At 48.0% G+C, this 22,618-nt stretch overlaps 1 protein-coding gene across 2 annotated transcripts in view; it reads right to left on the bottom strand.

The window, feature by feature from the left end:
- Window positions 1–1,439: 1,439 nt before the first annotated feature.
- Window positions 1,440–22,618, bottom strand: part of SNX30 (sorting nexin family member 30) — a 115,175-nt gene continuing 93,996 nt past the window's right edge. The window contains exons 7-10 of one of the 2 annotated variants that reach the window (XM_042912009.1): window positions 20,047–20,133; window positions 9,245–9,397; window positions 7,672–7,727; window positions 1,440–7,501 (exon numbers count right to left, since the gene is read on the bottom strand). In XM_042912009.1, the coding sequence (XP_042767943.1) occupies window positions 7,462–7,501; window positions 7,672–7,727; window positions 9,245–9,397; window positions 20,047–20,133 (336 nt within the window). In that variant the 3' untranslated portion in view covers window positions 1,440–7,461. The other variant, XM_042912010.1, reaches the window with a different exon arrangement.

Genomic DNA, 22,618 nt, shown 5'->3' with positions numbered 1-22,618 from the left:
AAGCCCGACTTGAGGCTCAAACCCACAAACCAGGAAATCATGACCTGAGCCGAAACCAATAGCCAGACACTTAACCAACTGAGCCTCCCACCAGGCGCCCCCATCCTTAATTCTTGAGGCACATAAAGCTCTGTCCTTGGTATGTTCCCCAAGTAATCTAGTCTACTCTCAGGGATTCCAGAACACTTTTTCCAGCAATCTGGTCGACACCTCCACCTGGATTTCCTCAAACATAATTCCAAACCAAATTATTCTCCCACCTCACCATCTAAGCTACTCCAACCTTTACATTTTTCTCCTGATTGTTTTCACGTGTGAGTTAATGACGTCATCTCCCTGCTCCCAGGCTTGAAAACTCCGTCTCATCTCTGATCCCCTCCCCTCACCACAGAAATCTCTTAAATTCATCACCCTTCCTATCGCCCATTGCCACAACTTTTATGATCTATTCCCATCTGTTCCCCAGGGCTTCAGTCTGACCACAGTCCACCAGCCTACTATCTCCATCACCTTCTTAAAGCAGTTACGAGAAATATATACACCCCCCCCCCCTTAATTTTCATTTGACAAAGCAAACGGGAAGGATTGTTATGGGCATACTTGATATTTAAGTTGGCCATATCTAAACAAGTAATAGAAGACTCTTCCCGTAAGAGCAGTCCAGTCATCTAAGTGTTGGCAGACACGTTGATGCTTTATATATATACATTATCGCCAATCCCATCAGCAACCCACCAAGGGAAAGCACGTCTTCATTGCAAAGATCAATATACTGAAGTTCAGAGAAATGGGACTTGCCTAAAACCACAGAAGTAACGAGTGGAAAAAGCTGAGATCTGATCCCAAAGCTCTCTTATCCCGCCTTGCTGCCTCATTGTGTATGACTGTAATCTTGGATTAGTGATGTCTACTTACTGTCAGTAAGTTCAAGTCCATTTCCAGTTCTTTGGGGTCATTAACCGAGCATTCTGGTCTCCCTTCGAAACACACTCTTGACACCCTAACGAACCACAGGCATTTCTTCTTGCCTCACAGATTTTTTAAAAGCATCAGGGCAGTTAAAAAAAAAAAAAATCAGGAAATGACTGGTCCTGACTGAGAAGATGTTGTGCTTTGCTATGGGATGGAGTACGAAGAAATCCTCACGAAAGTACCTGGGCTGGCTGCCAGGCTGCCCGCCAATCACAGTGGTTGTGAACAGACACCAGGTAGTTTCTTCATTTCCCCAAATCGGTGCCAACCTGTGCGGTGTAGAAGGTAAACTGAGGATAAATCTACGGAGAAGTAGAGTAAAAATAGGTTAATTATATCTTTTTCCTGTTGCTCTGTATATCCTGATTCTTGCAGGCAAACTCATACCTCTTTAGAGAAAACAAGAAAACGAAATACAAGGCACACATGTTTTCCTGTCGTATAAAGTGTTATAAATGACAACACAATTCAAGGTAAAGAAAGCATCATTCGTAGGTTTATTGGTCCATTACTTTAAGTTAATTGAGGTAAAGAAACCTTTTAAATTTACAAGCTAATAGTTAACAAGCAATACAAATTCTTTTGTTTACCTCAAAATGTAATACTAATTTCATAGTAAACAATGGACAGAGTTTTTTTATACACAGATATATGAAAAAAAGTGGACAAAAACCTCGTGCCAGCATCAAAAAATGCAACAAAACTTTTTTCTTTTTACAATCTCTGGGTTCCATAACAAAGAAAGAAAGAAAAAGGTGACATTCTTTTTAAAGTTTGGTAGCTTCATGAAACAGAGACTTTGACCTGGGAATAAATCACTTTCTCGTCCACACACATTCTTGAGCACATTTTTTTTTTTTTCACAGCTTTTGATTTGGCTTATTGGCAGCATGGGGAGAAGAGAACACATTTACACGGAGGGAGGACTTCATCAATACCTTGGGCGGGGGGAGGGGTTCTTCTAAAATTTTAAATGTGAAGAATGACCTCTAAAAATAAGAAATACAGTCCACACTTTGGACATGACCTAAGCAAAAGTTTTGATCTCTTTTTCAACAGTTAAAATACAAGTTAGAAAGGTTGCTGGCAGTTTATTTTATGGAAATATATCAGATGTACATCATCTCTCAACGCATTCCCAATGCGCGGACATCGAGGAATCAGGCACACGGAAGTACAATGGTCGGGGGTGCCTATGGGACAGGGCCAGACCTCAGGGGTGTCCAGGTGGTGGTGCTGACTGCTAACAGCTGCTGGTTTGTTGTTTGACGAAGGCCCAGCCGACACAGGTGTCTTTTTATCATACAGATTCTCATCTTGTTGGCAATCTGCTTTCCCCTCCCCGTTCCCACCCTGCGGAAAAAAGCCACCCCCCTTTTCTCCTTCCGGTACCATCGAGACTGAAGGGTTGGTCTGAGACTGTGAACAACCTGTTACTCAGGGGTGGGGACAGGTGTGACCTGCTCTGACCTGGCATGCAGGAAGCCCAGAATCACCTGGTGAGGGGGTGGCATTGCCAGGGACGTGCATGTTGCAATACTCCGTCACTGGTTTTAATAGTAAAAGCTCTATTAAAATGGACTAAAGTATCAATGGGTTTTAGGTTTTTGGCATTTCAACCTGTGGAGAATTTCTATCTGACACACGCTGCTCTGAGCCCCCCACCCCGCCCCCAGTTATCTTTTAAAAAACTGTTCCGCAGAATCTGGGTACACCATTAATATTGTCATAATCTAGAGTTCTCTGTATCTACGTGATTTGTCAATGCTGATACCATATATCCTCTACAATCAAGAGTGTGCCAAAAGGCACTAAGTTAATCTTTCACACTTTAACACACACACACACACACACACACACACACACACACACACACAAACGGTTCAGTGGTCCCTGTGTTTCCTTACATTATCAAAAATATCATTTGGCAATAGCAATACTTAGCTTTCTCTTCCCAAAAGGCAGCCCTAATTATGAACCTCACTTTCATATTTCTTTAAGAGGGCTGAGGACTGGCTATGTTAGACCTCGAGCATTTAAGCTGAACAACTGATTACGTTTCTAAAAAATTTTTTCTATCCAGAATCTAAAACACACTAGTTGAAGAATAAGGCATATTAGTAGGTGTTGACAATTCTCAAAAAGTAGAGTTAGGCTTTCAACAGTCTGTGGCAATTTTAAAATTCTGGATTTGTTGATTTTCAAGTGCTAAACAATACAGAATGTTTCTATATAAGACAAATATCTTACTGGTTTGTTATTTTTTTCCCAAAGTACTTATTTACAGGCTATCTATAGTAGTAAAAACTGCCTGAAGAACATATTTTTCTGCCACATAGAAAGGGTTAGACAGCCAGACCCGGAATGCAATTCAAACATACGATTAAGAAACAACGATCAAACTCCCCGTGACAAAGGCCTTTCCTCCACCTTTCCTAACGCAGATAGCTCTGTGCACGCTCTCATCTGGGCGACTGTAGGGAGGCCAGACATGCTTAAAGCAGAAAGCTAACCACCTATTGGGTGGGCTGACGAAAAATCAGGTTCCTGGTTTATGCACTAAATCAAAAAAAAAACAAACAAAAAACAACCCATGAGGAAGCAGAGAACAACTCCAAGACACCCAGCTTGATAGGTCAGTCTGACCCAGGACATCATGACATTTTACTCGAATTTACTGATAAATGCCACCTGCCATCTGAATGGAGAAAACATAAACAAGAGGCCATGTCCAATCTGTTGCCATCTTGAAAGTGAGAAGGCAAAGCCAAATTCCCAGAATGTTTTGTAAATGCGGATGGACTGCAGTGTTACTCCAGCCTGACAATTAGATTACTCAGTTTCCACGGGCCTTTGAGAGTAGGCATCCGGGAAGGTGGGCCGCAGGGCTTGCTGTGCCCTGCCCTGACCACAGGCCGCCTCTCGTGAGCGGGAGCACCCTTCAGCGCAGCCCGAGGAGAGGCCAGGTCACCCCATCCCGACATCCAAACAGACGAGGCCAACATGGGCCCGGGAGGCTATGGCGATGTCTCTCTCCTGCCTGTCTCAGGGCAGAGGGTAGAGAAGGACTACTCTGCAGTGTAAAGAATGGCATGAAAACAAAGCCAGGGGCCCGCGATGTCAATGCTCTTGACGGCAGGGCCAAGTCACTCGGACCCTGGATGTGTCCCAGGCTGACGCCTACCGGCCCAAGAGACACACTCCACTTGCAGACAGGCAGTCAGGTCACCATGCCCTCCTCTAAAGCAGGACTTCCTGTCACTTCAAAACAAAGGTGGCCTCACGAGAAATGAGCAGCAAGCGTGCATTTAAATCCCTCGTGTGGATGGCGACTGGTAAAACATTTAGTTCGACAACATGTAGAACATGCTCCAGGTGTGGCTGAAATTTGGCATGAAGACAAACTTAACGTTACATTCACCACGACCCCCGGAGTCGTACTGGCTTTTGTTGTTTCACCTAAAGGAAGGTGACTGGTGAGTTCAACGAGCAGCACAGTGAAATACGAGCCAATCATCTCCATAATTGCACTTATCTGAGGTCACTGGGAGTCATTAGTAAGTCTTATTAAAGGACAAAACCCAACCCCAAACCTGGCTGTGAAACATGTTCCCTCCTCCTTCAGGAAGAACAGAGGGTTTTTGGCTTTGGGCAGAGTAGCCTAGAATCCCCTTGTGGATCCACCACATGATAAGGAAGACCGCAGTGTCCGTATCTGCCACAAAGCACAAGTGCTCCCTTCAGCATCAAGTGCATCTCTAAAATCTGCTCAGTTTCTAGGAATTCTCTCCTCTTCTGCCTTAGCCTGGATTTTTAACCTGGGTGAATGAACCCTTCACTTCCCGCACCCGAGAGGCAGTTGATAGGCGTCACTCTGCATTCTGCTGCCACGTGCCCAAGACTCAAAACCTGTCCAAGTCTGTCTGCCTGAGGTCAAGCGTGTCCCCAAGCAAAAGCCTCCTGGGACACAACTATGAGAGAGGAGGCCGTGATCTCAGCACCACGACTTTGTGGAGCCAAGAAGGACGGGGTGACGAAGCCTCTACGAGGCAGTCTTTGGCACAGAAGTCTCCGGTCACACTGCTCACAGGGAATCCCCTTCATGCTCACAGAGATGAAAGGGCAAATGCCTGGGACTCCTGACCCGCAGAGGCTGGACGAGCTGTGGGGGTCGGGGAGGCCTGGGGAGCCTCCTTCACTGCCTACCGTCCCTTCATCCTGGGCCTCCTCACCTCATCTGCCGCCAGCCTGAAGGAAGGGGCAAGCGTTCCTTCTGGGGCAAGACCGTTTCTCCAGGGGAGCCTGGAACATATTCTGGTTCTCCCAGCTCTGGCGTCAGTGTCCCAGCTCTCCCTGATGTCTTAAAGCACAGAAACATCACATGGCAAACAAATGGAGAAAGACAAGCCGCAAGATGCCCGAGTCCCCTCCGAGCTAGTCTTCTGCCTCCGATAACGTAAGGAACGACTGCGTCCCCCCTCCACTCCCTTCCCGTATGTCCCAGAGAGGAGCCCCATGACTGTTTTGAAGGGTTGCCTTCTTTTCCAACTAAACTTTCCACGGGAATGCTCCTGGGCTTTGGCAACTAGCGGCAGATGAGATCCTGGTCTTCCCGTCAACTCTTTCCACGATTCTTTCCAAGCACTCATGACACCGGACAACGTTTTTAAAGCACGCGTTCCACAAGGCAAGGCTTCGCACGTTCCTGGAGATGAGCGCTCGCTGCTGGGTCAGTCTAGTGCCTTCCACGAAATATCAAGAGAGGGCCGTCAACCCGTTATTGGATATACACCCTGTTCTACCAGCAAGCTGTCAGCTTGGACCCAGACATCCATCATCCATACCCGCACCAACGTGATGGCTTAGAGGTAGCATGAAACACGGACTCACCACTCAGGCTAGATGGCCTGTCCTTACCCTTCTGCTTCGATGAATCACTTCTAATTGTACCAAACAAAAATTCACATCGCAGGATTTTAGAACGGCGTGAGGGGGTCTGACGGTGCAGGCAAGTACCGACGGATACAAAAGTTCTAATTGAAACCGTGACTTCCTCAAAACATGAATGAAACAGAGCCGAACTGTTCTGCGCTGGCCTACTGCTGCACCCCTGGCATCATGGCAGTGGCCACCCAAGGTCAACGCCGCGGGCGCGAAGGGGTGGAGGAACCTCGACACGCTGCACGCGGCCAGGTACCTGCGGGTTACGACCCGTGTGTGCGCCAGCGCCTCGGCCCGGCTGCGTCGCGACAAGAACACTAACTGCCTCTTTGAGGCTCAGGTTGATCATTTTACGGGGAGATGAGCCACAGACGGGAGAGCGCAAACGTGGCATAGGTAGCTTCACTTCAGGAGGAAAGAAAAGGAGTTGGAAGATACATCCTCTTCGTCGGTTTCGTGTCGGTTTGAAAAGCAAACCTGGTCATAGTTTGAAGACTTGAGATGCAGCCAGTGGTCACTGGGGAACGTGGCTGCAAGTTGCAGAGGTTTTAGCTTATCGAGAAGCAAAGCGCTCGCTGTTAGCACTTGTCATCTTCGAGGCCCATCCAGGTACCGACTTTTCTTTCCGACCAGGGACTATCGAGGGTTAAAGCACTTCACATGGGACATGCACACGGAGTTCCCAGAACCTCCACTGTGTCACTACAGCACACCAGCCTCTCAACAAAAGGCCGCCCAAACACTCCGTGGACGTGGTAGGAGACACTAAATTAGGAGTTCTGGGTGAGGTAAAGGCAGACGGCACAGAGCAGACGTGGAGATGGGGCCTAGTATACGCCCACTGACCCCAGTTACTGGGAGCTACTCTGACCTCAGACAACACGGACTTCCCACCACGGGCCTCAGCTCTACTCTGACGACACTGAACAAGCAAAAGAAAAACACTGAAGAACTTCACAGAGAAAAATGCACCCCCCCCCCATTTTACACAAAAAACAGTTTCCAATCTACTGCATTCTAGCGTCAGAAACAAGTTTGGGGAGCACTGCCCCCTCGGCTCCCCGAGGTATCGCACGAGGACAAGGACACTGGCTTGCTCATTTGGGCACGGACGCATACAGACGCTGACATAAATGGTCCTATGTGAACCAGAAGCCACAAAAGAGGTGCCACTCGTCACAAGCAGGCAGCAGGCCACACTCACAGCTATAGGCCACTGTACATTAAGGACTTTCCGAGGAGGTGCCAACACCCCCTTCTAGGCTGAGACAAGTCGATGCCCACACAGGTCAATTCCAGAGTCCCCGTGTGTCTGTGGAAAATGAGAGCTGCCCTCTGTGCCCGCCTTCCTCGTGTCCTGGAAAAGCAAGAACCGGGCTCTCTTCCACCGCAGGCAACCATGCTGTCCCCAAACAGGAGACTGTGATGAGATGTCAGAACGTCAGCTGGGTTGTCTCGTCCCTCAGCTGCAGATCTTAGTGTTCCAGATTTAATGGGCTCCTTCACAACACGGAGGTATGCTTCTTTCGCTGAGAGATGATTATAGCCTTACAGACTCCACCAAGGAATAAATACTAACGGAGAACCACTGTCAGACAAAGGTGGGTGGGGGGGCGGGAAGGGAGAGAAATACACAAAGGAGAGATGATTCTGTGGCTGTTTTCTCAGTGCCACCTCTCTGGCACTACAGGGACGTCCTGGTATGGGGTGCCATGCCCTGTGTAGGTAGAAGAGTCTCGGTCCCAAGAAGGAACTTACTTGGCCTCTGGTTTCTCCTGTAGCAGTGGAATAATCGACTCCCATGCCATGAGGCACTGAAATGACAACACACACACACACATTTTCAACATCGGATTTTAGGATCAGGTTCTTAACTCTTCTCTGAGCTACCCTTTTATTGTTAGTCCCACCGGGTGACCTCTGTCTCATGTCTTGTCTAAGTAATGTACATACATAATGTAACATCCGAGGTCTACGTGGATTATCCATCACTATTAGAAACTGGGGACGTGGCCGGTGTTTGCTTTGAATATATCATCCCCATCTCTGAGACGAAAGACAGCGGGGTCTCTACGAGGCCTTAATGTACCGTCCATACAGCTCACAGCTGGCAGAAATTCTTTCCCTTCAAAAAGCAGAAAAGATGGCAAGCTGCAAGCCCTCAGGAGGCTCTAGGTCCTCAGCCAAGAGGAAGACTTGCTCCAGGTGTGGGTAGGACTTGCACAAGGATGTAAATGATGGTGATGTGAGCCAGCCACCCGACTCAGAGTGGGTGGAAACCCCACGCCTCCTTACTGACCTTAGATGTTTTGCTTGAATGGGCCACTCTTAGATCTCCCAACAGGGAATATAGGGGGAGGAAACTCTACTTACTGCATTTCCTCGGATCCAAACATCATCATGTATCTTACATTCACTATTGCTAGTCCTCACAACTCCATGAAGTAGGATCATTATTCCTTATCTCTCTCTCTCTCTCTCTCTCTCTCTCTCTTTCTCACACACACACACACACACACACACACACACACACACACACTCTTCATATGGAGAAGATGAGACCCAGAGTGGTTACGTAACTTGTCTAAGACACACAGCTAGTAAGTGGCCAAAGCGGATATTCTTTCCACTGCAGCAATCCCCTTTCATTCCAGATCCTTGTGAAGGGCCAAGAACCTAAAGACTGGCACTCTCCTCTGAGAGCACCCTACTTGGCAAAATGATCCTCCCTTTGAGCAATCTCTTGCATAAAGGGCACAACAGAAGAACCACATAAGACCTTGTGTAGAAGGAGCTCGGGGTGAAGCAGGTCTTTGTGCTGAGTCATTTGGGAAGGAGTTCTGAGCAGGTAGGAGGAGAGAGGCATCCTTTGGTCAAGTTGGGGAGCAGAGTGGTAAAATCACTCCATGCTTCCTTCCTTGGTGACTCTGAGGTTGGAGCAGAAACTAGACTCAGACCCTACCCCACGTAAGGGAGCCCCAGGAGCCTCAAGGAGCTTGTTTTCAGTGAGAGACCCCATGGCCCTCTGGGTCCTGCTCTCTCCCTAGACTGCAGGCCTCCTGACTCGGGGGCGCAGCTAGCCGCCAGGCCCAAAGGGCCCGGGAGAAGAGAACTGCCGCCTCCGTGAGCAGTGTGTGCACGTGAATGCCCTGTGGGCACCCCCACGGGGGCCTCTGCTCCCAAACCTGGCGCCGCATCTCGCACAGTGGGGCAAGGACCCGCAGGGGTGGCTGCTGCTGGATTTCGGGCAGGCCCTTGCCCCAGGCTCTCTCTGGCTATTAGACGTGCTTCCTCACTGAGAGGGCTGGGGTCTTGCCGGCACACTCATTACCTTCTCGTAGTATTGGATGTTCTTGTCGGCCATTCCCATGAGCAGCTGCCGGAAGTCCTGCCTCTTGTTGCTCTGCCACCGCTCCATGTCGGCTTTCAGATCAGCGTTGAAACACTCCATCCGATCCTGACATTTCTCAACATCTGCCGGCACCTGGAAGGGGAGTGCATTAAAGAGGTGCTCTGTATGTGTAACTTGGTGACTCATGCCTCAAGCTCTCTTGCACGAGGCCAAATCACTACATTAAATGCCATAAACACACTCCCTCCTTGGGGCGGGGGGGGGGGGGGGGAGGGGCATTTATTTGAAGGCAGAGCCTTGGGTTTTCAGGTCTAAGAAGGAATTCCGAAAAGTGCTATCCTGATCCAAATCTTCGAACCCATCCAAGCACAGCAGAGACTCATGGGGGAAACACCCCACCCCCACCCCTGTTTATAAACAGGAAGAAACACTGCAATACAGAGTCCAATATCTTTGGTTCCCCCTTTTTACCCATCCCTATATAAAAATGCGTGTAGATTTTGCAAATGTACGGCACTTATTGGGCATTGCTCTACTATTCTCCTCGCTCCTGTAATGAAACCAGAAAAGGTTTTCCCGTATCATAGGAGCTATTCCCTTACTTGTGACATTTGATAATGCCTACCCTCATTTATCACAGAATTAATTGTAGTAAGATTATTGGCTCACTTCTCCTCTGAACCTCACTTTACAAGTAATCTAGAGACCTGTCTCTGCTCCCCCAGATAGCAGATAATCAAAAATGATGAGTCAAAGTTAGGTTAATTCTGAGGAAATAGGAAGAAGATCACTTATGCATGTCGAAAGAATCTGAAACATGAAGAAAAATATAGCAGGCAATTTCAACTTTTACTTAAAGAAGTTTAGACTTTTGCTTTGCTCTGGTGAGTTCATCCATCCTACACAGTCGGAGGGCCTTGTGGCTACTCTGGTCCCCAAAGCACAAAGCTGGCTCCTCTCCTCACTCAAGAGCACCACAAGCCTCTGAGGGCTGCCAAGGGGCCGACGTACCTAAAACTGGGTCAGACACCCACCTGCCAGATGCTTCCGGACAAAAAAATGAGGCCTTGTACATTGTAAGTGCTGAGGCCTGTGACCCCAAATGTCTCCAAGCTGTGGGGCGCCATGAGGGGTCAATCCCTACCAACGTGGGAAGTTTCATACTCAGGCCTTACAGGCAAGTAGAGGACCCAGAAAAACCAATAAAGGGAAGGCAAAGGCTGAGGAAGCCGGACACATTCAGGGCTTCTAGAAGGGCCGAGGGCCACACAGACCGTGTGGAGATGGCTGCAGACGCGGGAGCAAGGAACGTGAGCAGCCAGGGGCGGGGGTTTCAGGCTGGCCTGGCATGGGGTCTGAGCTTGGGTGAGGCAGAAGTAGTTGGGAAAAAAGAGACAGAGAGAGGCATCCCGGGAAACTTAAAAGTAAGGAACTTTTCTTTGAAGAGGGAGAAAAGGCTTTTCCAAAGCGCTGAGGTTCTGGAAGAAGAAAGAAAAAGGACTTGACTTTTTCCTCTGATGCCATGACTGAAGTCTCTCTGCCTTTCGCTGCTGCCTCACCTGTCACTTGTTGCCCACCTCGGTGGGGGGGAAGTGAAGACCAAGTGAGCCCCCGCTTTGCCTCTTCGGAGCGGAGCCTTCCCCAGGAACACAGTGAACCAGCCTCAGCGGAGGCCCCGTGAGCCAGCGTGTCCGGGCCTCACTCTCCAGCAGGCACAGTCCACCTCCCTTATTCCTCTCCTGGCTCCTGCGCATTTAAGCATCAAGGTGCAAGTTCCCTGGAGCAACTTCCTCTTTGCTTAACAAAACTGCTGTGGCCAGGACGGAAAGCAAAGGTCTGAAAAGGGAACCTGGTCAGGGCCCGCTGAGAAGAGGGAGGCCAGGGTCTCTGATACAAAGGAATTCTTTTCTAGGAAAGATTCCCAGGTCGGTTCTGAAGACGGGAATTCTGGTTGACCCACAAAAATTAAGAGTCAAGGGGCAGCTGGGCGGCTCAGTCGGTTAAGCGTCTGACTTTTGATTTCAGCTCAGGTCATGATCTCACAGTGCGTGGGTTTGGGTCCCCGTGTCAGACTGCACTGACAGTGTGGAGCCTGTTTGGGATTCTCTCTCTCTCTCCCTTTCTTTCTCTGTCCCTCCCCTGCTCACGCACACGCTCTCTCTCCCGCTCTCTCAAAATAAATAAATAAATAAATAAATAAATAAATAAATATTTTTTAAAAGTTAAGAGTCAAAACCATGGCTCTGGATTTGATGATTACCTGAGCCTCAATTTGGGAAACATTTGGGACGCATCATTTTCACGACGTACTCTGTGCTTGGCACGGAGGAAGACCGAGGTACTTTGCTCTCGGTAGATGGCTCTCGTCTCAGGCTGCCTACAGTTGAGCTGGGAAGGCACTAAAGGTGCCTGGACATCAGGGTGAGAGGTTACTGGTACTTTCTCTTCACCCAGCCCCGCGGTAAGCACGCTGAGGGGGACCTGGACAGCCAGTGCAGCTTGGATGAGGGATCGGGGCTCCTTGAAGAATCAATCCCGCTGAGGAGACAGTGGGAGGAGGGCACTCCAGAGTGACAGTATGTACAGGTGAGAGAGGGAGACAATACCTGGGCCCACCTCAGGAATAGTTCACAGGCTACAGTGCCCACAAAAGCATACACAGAGAACGCCAGCCAGCCAGATGGCGGCAGGGGTGGCGGCGGGGGGAGTGGTGCAGAGTAAAGAACAAGAAGGCTGGGTTCCTGAGGCCAGGTTTGGTCAGCTGCCCCCTTTTTTGGAAAATAGAAAAGCCTGTGCTTCCTCTAACTATACAGACAGTTCTAGAGCCAGACTTCCAGAATTTGAATACCACAGGTACCACTTCCTAGATGGGTGATGTCGGGCCTCTCCATGCCTCAGCTTCTGTTTCCGGATAATAGCAACCACCTTATAGAGTTACTATGAGGTTGAACAAGATAATATGCATAGAATACTCGGTGCCTGGCATAGATTAAATGCTCCCCAAATATTTCTTAGTTCTGATCAGTATCGATACTGTAAATTGCTATTCTTACAAGATGTAAGTGCATGTGGCTAGCCCCTCCAGCAAGAATGAACATTATGAACTTTATTCCATGTCGCACAAAAAGGTTTCTTTTTTGTCTTCCAAATATAAAACATTATTAAACATATTCTTTCATACTTTACACCACTCTTCACCCATGCTACCTCACCCTGAGGTTTCACCAGAGATCAGAGATGAGTCAACACCAAAATATACTGGCACGAGATCACCCCAGGTGCCCTGCAACCAGGGTGGCGGCTGTAACACAACAAGGGAGACGGCAGATCAGACTAACCTGGTGGAGACACAACTGACAGATGTGGCAACCCACTGCACGTGAGAAATAAGACACAGCTGTCAGAGAGGAGCCTGAAGTTTATAGTCTGGGTGACTGGGGGGGGGGGGGGGGGCGACAATGCATCGTAGGGCTCAGGATAAAGGACAGGTCCGTGGACCAGAAAAAGGAGGCAGCTACAGCCATGCAAAGGGTGAGCCTCCCCCTCCCCACCCAAGAGGGGGCTGAGACAACTCAACCATAGCAACCACCTGGTTTGAATATAGACAAAGGATATATGGATATTTATCCAAGGAAGATCTACAAATGGCCAGCGAGCCTATTAAAAAATCACTGCACATCCCTAATCATTAGGGAAATGCAAATCAAAACCACAGTGAGAACCACCTCAAATCCATTAAGACGGCTACTACAACAACAAAAAAATAAGTGTTGGCCAGGATGTAAGAAATTGGAACCCCTGCACTTGTGTAAAACTTTAGTACGGCACTTCCTCAAAAAAACAAAAATGGAGTCACCATATGATCCAGCAATTCAACTTCTTTTTTTTAAGATCTTATTTTTTTGAATTTTCTATTTAAAACATATTTTTTAAGGTTTATTTTATTTTTGAGAGAGAGAGACAGAGACAGAGTGCAAGCAGGTGAAGGGCAGAGTGAGAGGGAGACACAGAATCTGAAGCAGGCCCCAGGTTCTGAGCTGTCAGCACAGAGCCCAACGTGGGGCTCAAGTTCACGAACCACAAGATCATGACATGGGCCAAAGTTGGATGCTAAACTGAGTAAGCCACCCAGTTGCCCCTATTCTTATTTTTTTAAGTTTATTGAGAGAGAGAGAGAAAGCAAGAGGGAGAGAGAGAGAGAGAGAGAGAGAGAGAGAGAGAGAGAGAGAGAAAGAGAGAGAGAATCCCAAGAAGGTTCCACGCTCAGCACAGAGCTGGACACGGGGCTCAGTCCCACAACCGTGAGATCATGATCTGAGCTGAAATCAAGAGTTGGATGCTTAACTGACTGAGTCACCCAGGTAACCCTAAGATTTTATCTTTAAGTAATCTCTCCACTCAGGGGGGGTTGGAAATCACAACCTCAAGATCAAGAGTCACGTGCTCTACTGACTGAGCCAGTCAGGCATCCCTGGCGGTTCCATTTCTGGGTGAATACCAAAAGACTGAAAGCAGGATCTCACGGAGATATCTGTCCTCCCATATCCACTGCAATATTCACAACAGATAAAGGTGAAAGCAACTCAAGTATCTGTTCACAGATGGATGAATAAACAAAAAGGGGTATAGACATACAGTGGAATATTCTTCAGCCTTAAAGAGGAAGAAAATTCTGACATGCCACAACATGGATGAACCTTGAGGACATTTTGCTGAGTGAAATAAGCCAGTTATAAAAACAAACAAATATTATATGATTCTACTTACAAGAGGTGATAGAGTAGTCAAACTCCTAGAGACAGAAAGCACGATGGTGGTTTCCAGGGGCTGGGAGGAGGGGGAAATGGGGACTAATTTAATGGGTACAGAATTTCAGTTCCTCAAGATAAAAAAAAGTACTCTGGAGACCCATTGCACAACAGTGTGGATTTACTTAACATGACTGAACCGTACACTTAAAAACAGTAAAGACGGTGATTTTGGTTATGTGTATCTTGCCATGATGCAAAAATTTTTTAATATATGGGGAAATCAAAGAGAGGGTTGGAGGGTCAAAGGGTGGAATTCATGGAGAAGCCTAAATCTGTAGGGTTTCAGCAAAGGGGATCAGCAAAGGATACTAAGAAAAATGAGCCCAGGAGCAGGAAGGAAGTCAGAGTGAGCAGAGCCATAGAAACACAAGGATGGAGAAGGAGGAGAGGGGAGGAGGAGGTGAAGGAAGGAGGAGGAGAGGGGAGGGTGGAAAAGAAGGGACCAAGAGGAACCAGGAGTTGGGATGAGCTGTTAAAGCAACCAGCTACTGAAGGTGCCCAACTTAATGAAGAGGAAGGCAGCCGGCCCACACACTCAGGCTCCCGGTGTTCCCCCTTTTGTTTCTTTCTGGATGGTGTCCTTGTAACCATCGGTTCGCTGACCAGGGACAACCAGCATTGCTCATCTGTGTTTTAGTTTTTTGACTGAGGTGTCATCAGAGTTGTGCTATCTTGTGTCTGAAGGACGTGGCAATCGTGATACCCAATGCTGACGGCTGGCTGTCACTTATCACAAGACACCAACAACAGAAAAAAAATCACCAGGTAAGACTCCAAAAGATAACACTTCTAAGTAGATAACAAGGCTGCATTTGTCACAGTGGTTCCCTTCTCTCTCGTGAGAATTTTCGTTACAGAATATGGGTTGTTGGAGCGATGGGAGAGGGGTAATGTGGGATGAGCTCAAGCATTTTTGTGGGTTGGGGAGTAGGGTGGGAAGGAAATTCACATGAATATGTTGGCGTCGAAAAGAGTCTTCCCTTCACGTTCACTCCTATTGTTCATGTTAGCGTATAAGCTTCCCGTCCAGTTTGAAATGCAATTCCTCAGCCCCTCTTTGTTTCTAGTAACAGCTTTGCTGTCCTCCCTGGCTCTAGGGAGGATCATATTTGAGGATTTCCACAAGTCTGCGGTCCTGACAAGTGCAGCAGAAGGCAGCCCAGTAAGTGCCTATCATTTCGCCGATATCAAAGCTAAAATGAGGTAAGTCGAGTCTACGCAATTCAAATGTCCACTTGCGTGAGAAGAAACCTCTTCAGGGTCTGCTGAGTTTTCTCAACCCTAACAACAAGCAAAACTTTAAGTTCTATGATACTAACATTTGCCCTCAGCTCTAGGCTCACCCCCACACATGGACAAGCCACAGCCACAGGGCTTCCAGCCAGCAGCGGGGGGCCACAGGATCCCTCCCCTTCTTCCTAACGTAGCCACCCTGGTGTGAAATTCACTGTGAGGGCTGAGGAGACCCACAAGGCCACTTCTCTCTTCTGGGTTTTGGAAAGGTGATCAGTGATCACTGATCAGTGAGCCACTCCACGGCTTCACAAAAATCAACTTGCCCTCACTCTTTAGAGCCACTTCTCAAGATTTCAACCTCAAAACAGGTAATTCCCTAGGCTTGCTACGTCCCTCAGATGTTGTTAACACACCCAGACCCCTGTGAAAACTGCCCGTCTTTGGGCAAGATACTCTCTTTCCTGCATCCCCATGACGGACCTATGAACAAGGCAGTTCCCACCATAGTCACTGACAGAGTCCGCCAGGTGCTTGGGGCTAAGAATCGCCCTAACCCACTTCCTGACACTCTGGCTTTTCTCTCACCAGTGGTAGCTCTGGGAAGCGGAGCTCAAAACCACACAAAACAGGGTCACCTGGGTGGCTCAGTCCACTGAGTGTCTGACTCTTGATTTTGGCTCAGGTCATGATCTCACGGTTTGAGAGTTTGATCCCCGCACTGGGCTCTGGGCTGGTAGCACAGAGCCTGCTTGGGATCCTTTCTCTCTCCCTCTCTCTCTCTCTCCCCCTCCCCTCAGAATAAATAAATAAACTTTATAAACACACACACACACACATGAAACAAAGCAAGGCAAAACCTTCAGCTACTCACTTCCTAAGTACCTCTGATGGGCTGTCAGGGAGGACAGGCATTTATTTGGGAGGGCTGGGAAGGCAGGGGAAACTTTAGAACGCCAGGAAACCATGCCTAAAACAGGGCAGTCAAAAAAAATTTTTTAAAGCAAAGTTAAAAACAAAAACCATAAGGGCAACAAACCAGAAAACGAGGTTCTCGGTCAGCACTCCTCCTAGAGACGAGGGGAGCTGGTATGGGAAGCAGAGGCTCCACCAATGGAGCGTCGGCTCCTACATCAGACACTGCTGCGCTCACCTTCACGTCTCCACAAGTCACACGTATGAAGCCCACAGGGCTAATGAGCAAACCCGTGCAAGCGGGGAGACGGAGCTGAGGAGCTGGGGAACTGAACCCAGGGTGATCGGAGTCCAAATTCTGTGCTCTTTCTACCAAACCCCTTTCCATTTGCAGAGGCCGCCAACGGAGCCCTCCTCCACCCACCAAAGCAGCTGCTGTCCCAGATCCAAACCTGGAGGCGCAATTTCTGCCGCTCCCACGGTGAGAGCACACTCATGGGCACCACCACCCCCACGACGACAGACCCTGTTTTGTTAATTACCACAATTGCTAAAAAACGGCAAAATTAGCACTGGCATGGCTCAGTGTCTTGCCAGAAAGAGGGCAGACCAAGACGGCTCGCCCACAGTGTGGTGAGAGAATGGAGGCATGTTTAGACCACCTACTTAGTCTCACCGGCTGGGAAGAAACCCTTCCCCCTCTTCTAAGAACTCCTGTGATCAAGAGAAGAGTCGTATAGGTGATGCTCTGGGAAGGTGAAAATAGCAACAGCAAGAAGATTTTGACACCCACTGGGAGAAGAGGAGGCACCCAGGCCGGCAAGAGGTGGAGAGCATTAGAAAGGAGCCCCCGCAGCTTGTCTGGCTGGAACGTGGGAGCCAGAAATGGCCGCTCCCTGGGCTCCACCTGTTCCAAGGCGCTGTGACCTTTAGGCAGCCGGCAAGCCAGGACAAGGTCAGCATTTACTTTGGCGTATTATTCATAATCTTCGGCTCCTGTCTTTACAAAGGAACCGTTCCGTACGGAGCTCAACAGAGATTAAATGACAAACCAGCCTGCGAGAAAGCTTGTATTCAGTGGTGAGCAGCGATGAATGCTGTCAGAATATCTTCCAAAGACAGGGTCTTCGGCTTCCAAACTAGGCCAGTGACAGAATGTGCTAGCCCTCCCTCCCTAGCTAGGGAAAGTGACTTCTATATTTATATTGGAAAGCTAAATTGTTGAAATGAAATTTTGAAATCTATAAACACAGTATTTCCTGTCATTCCTTTAAATGAGACGGAGATATGGGCTCAGCAAATGGCACCGTGTTCCAGAATATCACAGGGATGGCTAGGAACTAGTCAAGACAACGGGCAGCTGGAAGACGGAGGGTGGCTGTGCACACAGCTGCATTCCCATCATGGTCCCAACACACAGGATGGAAGCAGGCCAACAGCCTGTGGCAAGAAGAATGGAAGAGAGGTGCCTAGCATTCTGGCCAAGTCCCAGCTACACACACTGGGCCAGTGACAAGAGTCCCTCTCCGTATCATCTGGATTTCCATCAGATGTATGCAGACTTCACTCTCATGTAGGTCACCACGGGTGACACGGGCAGCCGTGCCACAGGATGTATTGTATGCCTGCTGCGCCCAGCACACTGGATAAAGACCTTGGGTATCAACAAAGCTGGGCAATTCATCAAGCTGCTTTGTGGCTCTTTCCTCACCCATGAAATGGGGAAGAATAATGCCTTCCCTCTGGGCCTCAGATGACTGTTGTGGTGATCGTGTGAAACAATTTACATATATATATATATATTTTAATACCATATGGGGGCACCTACGTGGCTCAGTCAGTTAAGTGTCCAACTCTTGATTTCAGCTCAGGTCATGATCTCAGTTTGCGAGTTTGAGCCCTGCATCAGGCTCCACGCTGGCTGCACGGAGCCTGCTTGGGATTTTCTCTCTCTCTCTCTCTCTCTCTCTCTCTCTCCCTCTCCCTCTCCCTCTCCCTCTCCCTCTCCCTCTCCCTCTCCCTCTCCCTCTCCCTCTCTCTCCCCCTCTCTGCCCCTCCCCCACTCACACACTCACTCATGCGCTCTCTTTCTCTCTCAAAATAAATTAAATAAACTAAAAAAAAACTGCTATATGGAGCCAGGGTGTGCCACTTCTGAGGTTTGGGTTTCCAATTTCCACAGCTGGTTCCTTTCTGGGTGTATCACAGTATGGCTACCACAGCAGCAAGAACCAAGGCAGAGGAAGAGAAACAGTTCTGATGTAAAACTACTTCCCAGAACCCTGGGCCCCTGCTATTTATTTTTTTAATAACATTCCCTACCCCACCCCCTTTTAGAAAACAACTATACCTTCCAATTGCAAACAAAAAGGAACACAGTAACATAATGGTAACTGGCAAGGTGCTAAGGTCAGGCTGCAGGATTTCATCCTGGCTCTCATACTTGCTAGCTGTGAGATCGTGGGCCTTGGTTTGCTCATCTCTCAAATGGGAATAATAACGGCTCCCGAACCACATGACTGTCGTATGGAGTAAGTGAGATAAGGTAAAGAGCTTAGCACGTTGTAAGCGCTCACACATCAGCTATTACTACTCTTGTCTTTACTCCCTGCTGGGGGAAGGAAAAGGCAACACATGGCAAGGACTAGTACACCAGATGCATTTTTACAGTATGATCCTCTATCTAGACCCAGAGCCCTGTAGCTGGGGGTATCTTAACTAAGTTCAATCAGTGCTTCTTAAACTTTGTGGTAAAGAACCACTATTCGGTGGCTTTTTTCCCCAACACGACAGAGCTGTAGACCTACTATGCATAACTAGTGTGTAGTTTGCTCCACATGGGCTAGTTTGACAACACTCATGCTCAGTGTTCAACAAGTGTCAAATTGCTATAAAACTGTTGACTCTCAGCTTCTGCACCTTTCCTGTCATGGATTGGCGACAGCTTATGGATGAGTAAGCAAACCACACTGGTGAGAACACTGATCTAGACTGTTCTTCCCTTTCTCGTCAATCCCGTTTTACAGACAGGAAATGCCCTTGAATGGCAATGCTGAAAGTCTTAAAAAAAAAAAAAATCTCAGGAAACAACAGAAAACTCAACCCCCCGTGCTTCCAGGAATTGTTGTTTCAAAGGGACACATGCACCCCCATGTTTATAGCAGCACTATCGACAGTAGCCAAAGTATGGAAAGAGCCCAAATGACCATCGATGGATGAATGGATAAAGAAGACATGGTATATATATACAATGGAGTATTGCTCGGCAATCAAAAGGAATGAAATCTTGCCATTTGCAACAATGTGGATGGAACTAGAGGGTATGATGTTAAGTGAAATTAGTCAGTCAGAGAAAGACAAATATCATATGACTTCACTCATATGAGGACTTTAAGAGACAAAACAGATGAACATAAGGGAAGGGAAACAAAAATAATATAAAAACAGGGAGGGGGACAAAACAGAAGAGACTCATAAATATGGAGAATAAACTGAGGGTTACAGGAGGGGTTGTGAGAGGGGGGAATGGGCTAAATGGGTAAGGGGCACTAAGGAATGTACTCCTGAAATCATTGTTCCACCATATGCTAACTAATTTGGATGTAAATTTAAAAAAATAAAATTAAAAAAAAAAAGAAAGAAAAAGAAACTTCCAGAAATAAGACATCAAAGAGAACAAACAGGAAAAAATGACAGTGTGAACACAGCCCAGCTGGCACTGACCACCTTAGCTGTGTGGATCTGGGGACAAGGCTTCACTCAGCGCCAGCGAGGCGACTGCAGCCTTGTGGAGCCCAGCCCTCCCTCAGGGGCTCCCCTGACCTTGGGGCGGTCTTCCTTCCTCAGGGCCACAGCTTCTAGTTTGGCTTCGTACTCTGCTTGCACTTGGTCCCTCTTCTTCAGTACGCTCTGCGGGAGGAGAGAGGGGAAGAATGTAACACAGAGTTCACAAAGGAGCCTCCAAGGCCCAGGCAGTCGATTCTCGACCCCTTTCCTCCCCCAAATCACGGCGCAGGAGGCCCAGCCGCGTGCTCCCGGGACAGTCTGGCTGTGGTGTGACACAGGCTTGTGACACGGACTCCGGAGGAAGTGGGGTGGAAGAGGGGCGGCCTGTGTTTCCAGCACAGTAACAGCCTGATACTGAAAGCAACTGAAGCTCCGGGCAAGGACAAGCGGGGGGACAGTGCCCATCCTCAGCCACACTGATGAGAGGTCTCAGCTTCTCTGTGTGCAGAGAGGACTCAGCTGTGGAGCCTGGAGAGTGACAATCCAGGATGTTCTCTGAACCGTTCACGGAAAAGTCTATGTCAGGAGAGTTCTGGTCTCTGATTCACTGAGTTGATCACTGGTGGACTGATTCGCTCATTGATCCAAGAGCCGCTCATCTGTCCACCCCTCTGGACCACGTATGCAAAGATCAAAGAGATACAGCCCCTACCTGAGGGGTTCCAGCTAGGGAAGAGGTGCATAGTACAGAGCTGCGTCTATGTACAAGTCCAGAATCCCTAGAACCACATGGTGCGTCATCTAGAGTGAGTGATAAACGAGCTCAAAGAGGGCCAGCCTAGACAGGACCAGGATGAGGCAAGCCAGGTGCCCACGATGCGAAATTTAAGGAGAAAAATCTCTCTCAGGCCCCTGTAAGTGCAAGGTCGGCACCTGAGCCGAGCATCTCCCTAAATCTGTTCCCTGGGCATCTCCTTTGCCTCACCTGGTTCTGGTTCAGCTACTAAGACCACACTCGGTAGGACAGAAAAGGATGCAATCCACAGTCCAGAAAAACATGTTTCTCCAAGGGTTTCTTTTTCTTTGAGTGTAAGAAGCATGAACAGCAAATTAAGAGTGATTAAGAATCTTCTCGCCCACTACCTCAGAAGTCACAAAGCGCTATGGAAGTTTCTAATCTCATGCTTTTCCCATAGGCACCCTCCAGACCAGTATGGAGTCAGGCCAGGAGGAGCCATTCCCTGGCTAGGCGGGGGGCACCTTGTGTCCCTGATAATGTGCTAAAGAGTGAGGAGCAGCTGGACAGCTGAGTGCGCTCTGGGGGGAAACCTTCTCATGCAATGTGCCAGCACAGGCAAACTCAAGTCTTCCCCTGAAGCATCACCTTTGAGAAGAGTTTTACCTTGAGAAGAACATGAGGTAAAACTTACAAGAACTTATCTTTTGTTTGCCACTCATCTTTGTCCTGAGTGCTCTGAAGTTCCCTCCCCACACCCATCAAGCTTTGAGTAGGGATGTTTGCAGTGCTGTTCCACACAACTCTCTCCTGATGCTGGAAACTGCCCACAAGGGATTTTTTAAATACTTAAGAAACATATCAAAATATGAATTTTATTTGGATCACGATTTGGAAAAACACCTACAAAAACTGTGCCTGAGACCCTGGGGAATGAACACTCCAGCTTCACTGGAGTTTATCAGTTTATCAGTTTACTGGATATTTGAAGAAATCTTAAGAAAAAATTTTAGGTGTGATGATAATGTGGTTCTTTTTTTTAAAAGAACACTTGTATTTTAGAGATATGTACTAAATATTTTTGTATGAAGTGCTCTGATGTCTGGGATTTGCTTTAAAATAATCTAAGGGGTTCGAGTGCCTGGGTGGCTCAGTCAGTTGAGCATCCGAGTTGGGCTCAGGTCATGATCTCATGGTTCATGGGTCTGAGCCCCGTGTCGGGCTCTGTGCTGACAGCTCAGAGCCTGGAGCCTGCTTCGGATTCTGTGTCTCCCTCTGTCTCTCAAAAATAAGTAAACATTAAAAAAAGTAATCCAAAGGGGGGCACCTGGGTGGTTTAGTCAGTTAAGTGTCCAAGTCTTGGTTTCACCTCAGGTCATGATCTCATGGTTGGTGAGATGGAGCCCCGGGTCGGGCTCTGTGCTGTCAGAGCCTGCTTGGGATTCTCTCTCTCTCCCCCTCTCTCTCTGCCCCTCCCCTGCTTGTGTGTGCACATTCTCCCTCTCTCTCTCTCAAAATAAATAAAGAAAACTTAAAATAAAATAAAATAAAATAAAATAAAATAAAATAAAATAAAATAAAAGTAAAATAATCCAAGGGGTGGAGAGCAGGTGGGCACAGAGCTAGAACAAGATGGGCCATGAGTGGGCAACTGCTCGAGCAAGCAGATGGGTATGTGGGGGATTGTTACACTTCCACTCTGCTTTTAGACGTTTCAATTTTTCCGTAATAAAAGAAAGCTAAACAATGGACATATAATACCAGTCATCCAAAATGCTAATAACAAGCTAATAATAACCACTTAACTACGATGACAACAGTGTCTGGAAGTTAAATCAGACACATTCTGTGGTTTGGCGTTCAATCTCTGTACTGGATTTTTTCCAGGAAAATACCGCAACGGTCAGGATCAACTGGAAAGCTCAACATTCC

The sequence above is a fragment of the Panthera leo genome, chromosome D4 (genome assembly GCF_018350215.1).
Source record: "Panthera leo isolate Ple1 chromosome D4, P.leo_Ple1_pat1.1, whole genome shotgun sequence".
Classification (NCBI taxonomy): domain Eukaryota; kingdom Metazoa; phylum Chordata; class Mammalia; order Carnivora; family Felidae; genus Panthera; species Panthera leo.
The sequence above is the reverse complement of the archived record's forward strand: the minus strand, read 5'-3'. Positions and strand labels throughout refer to the sequence as shown.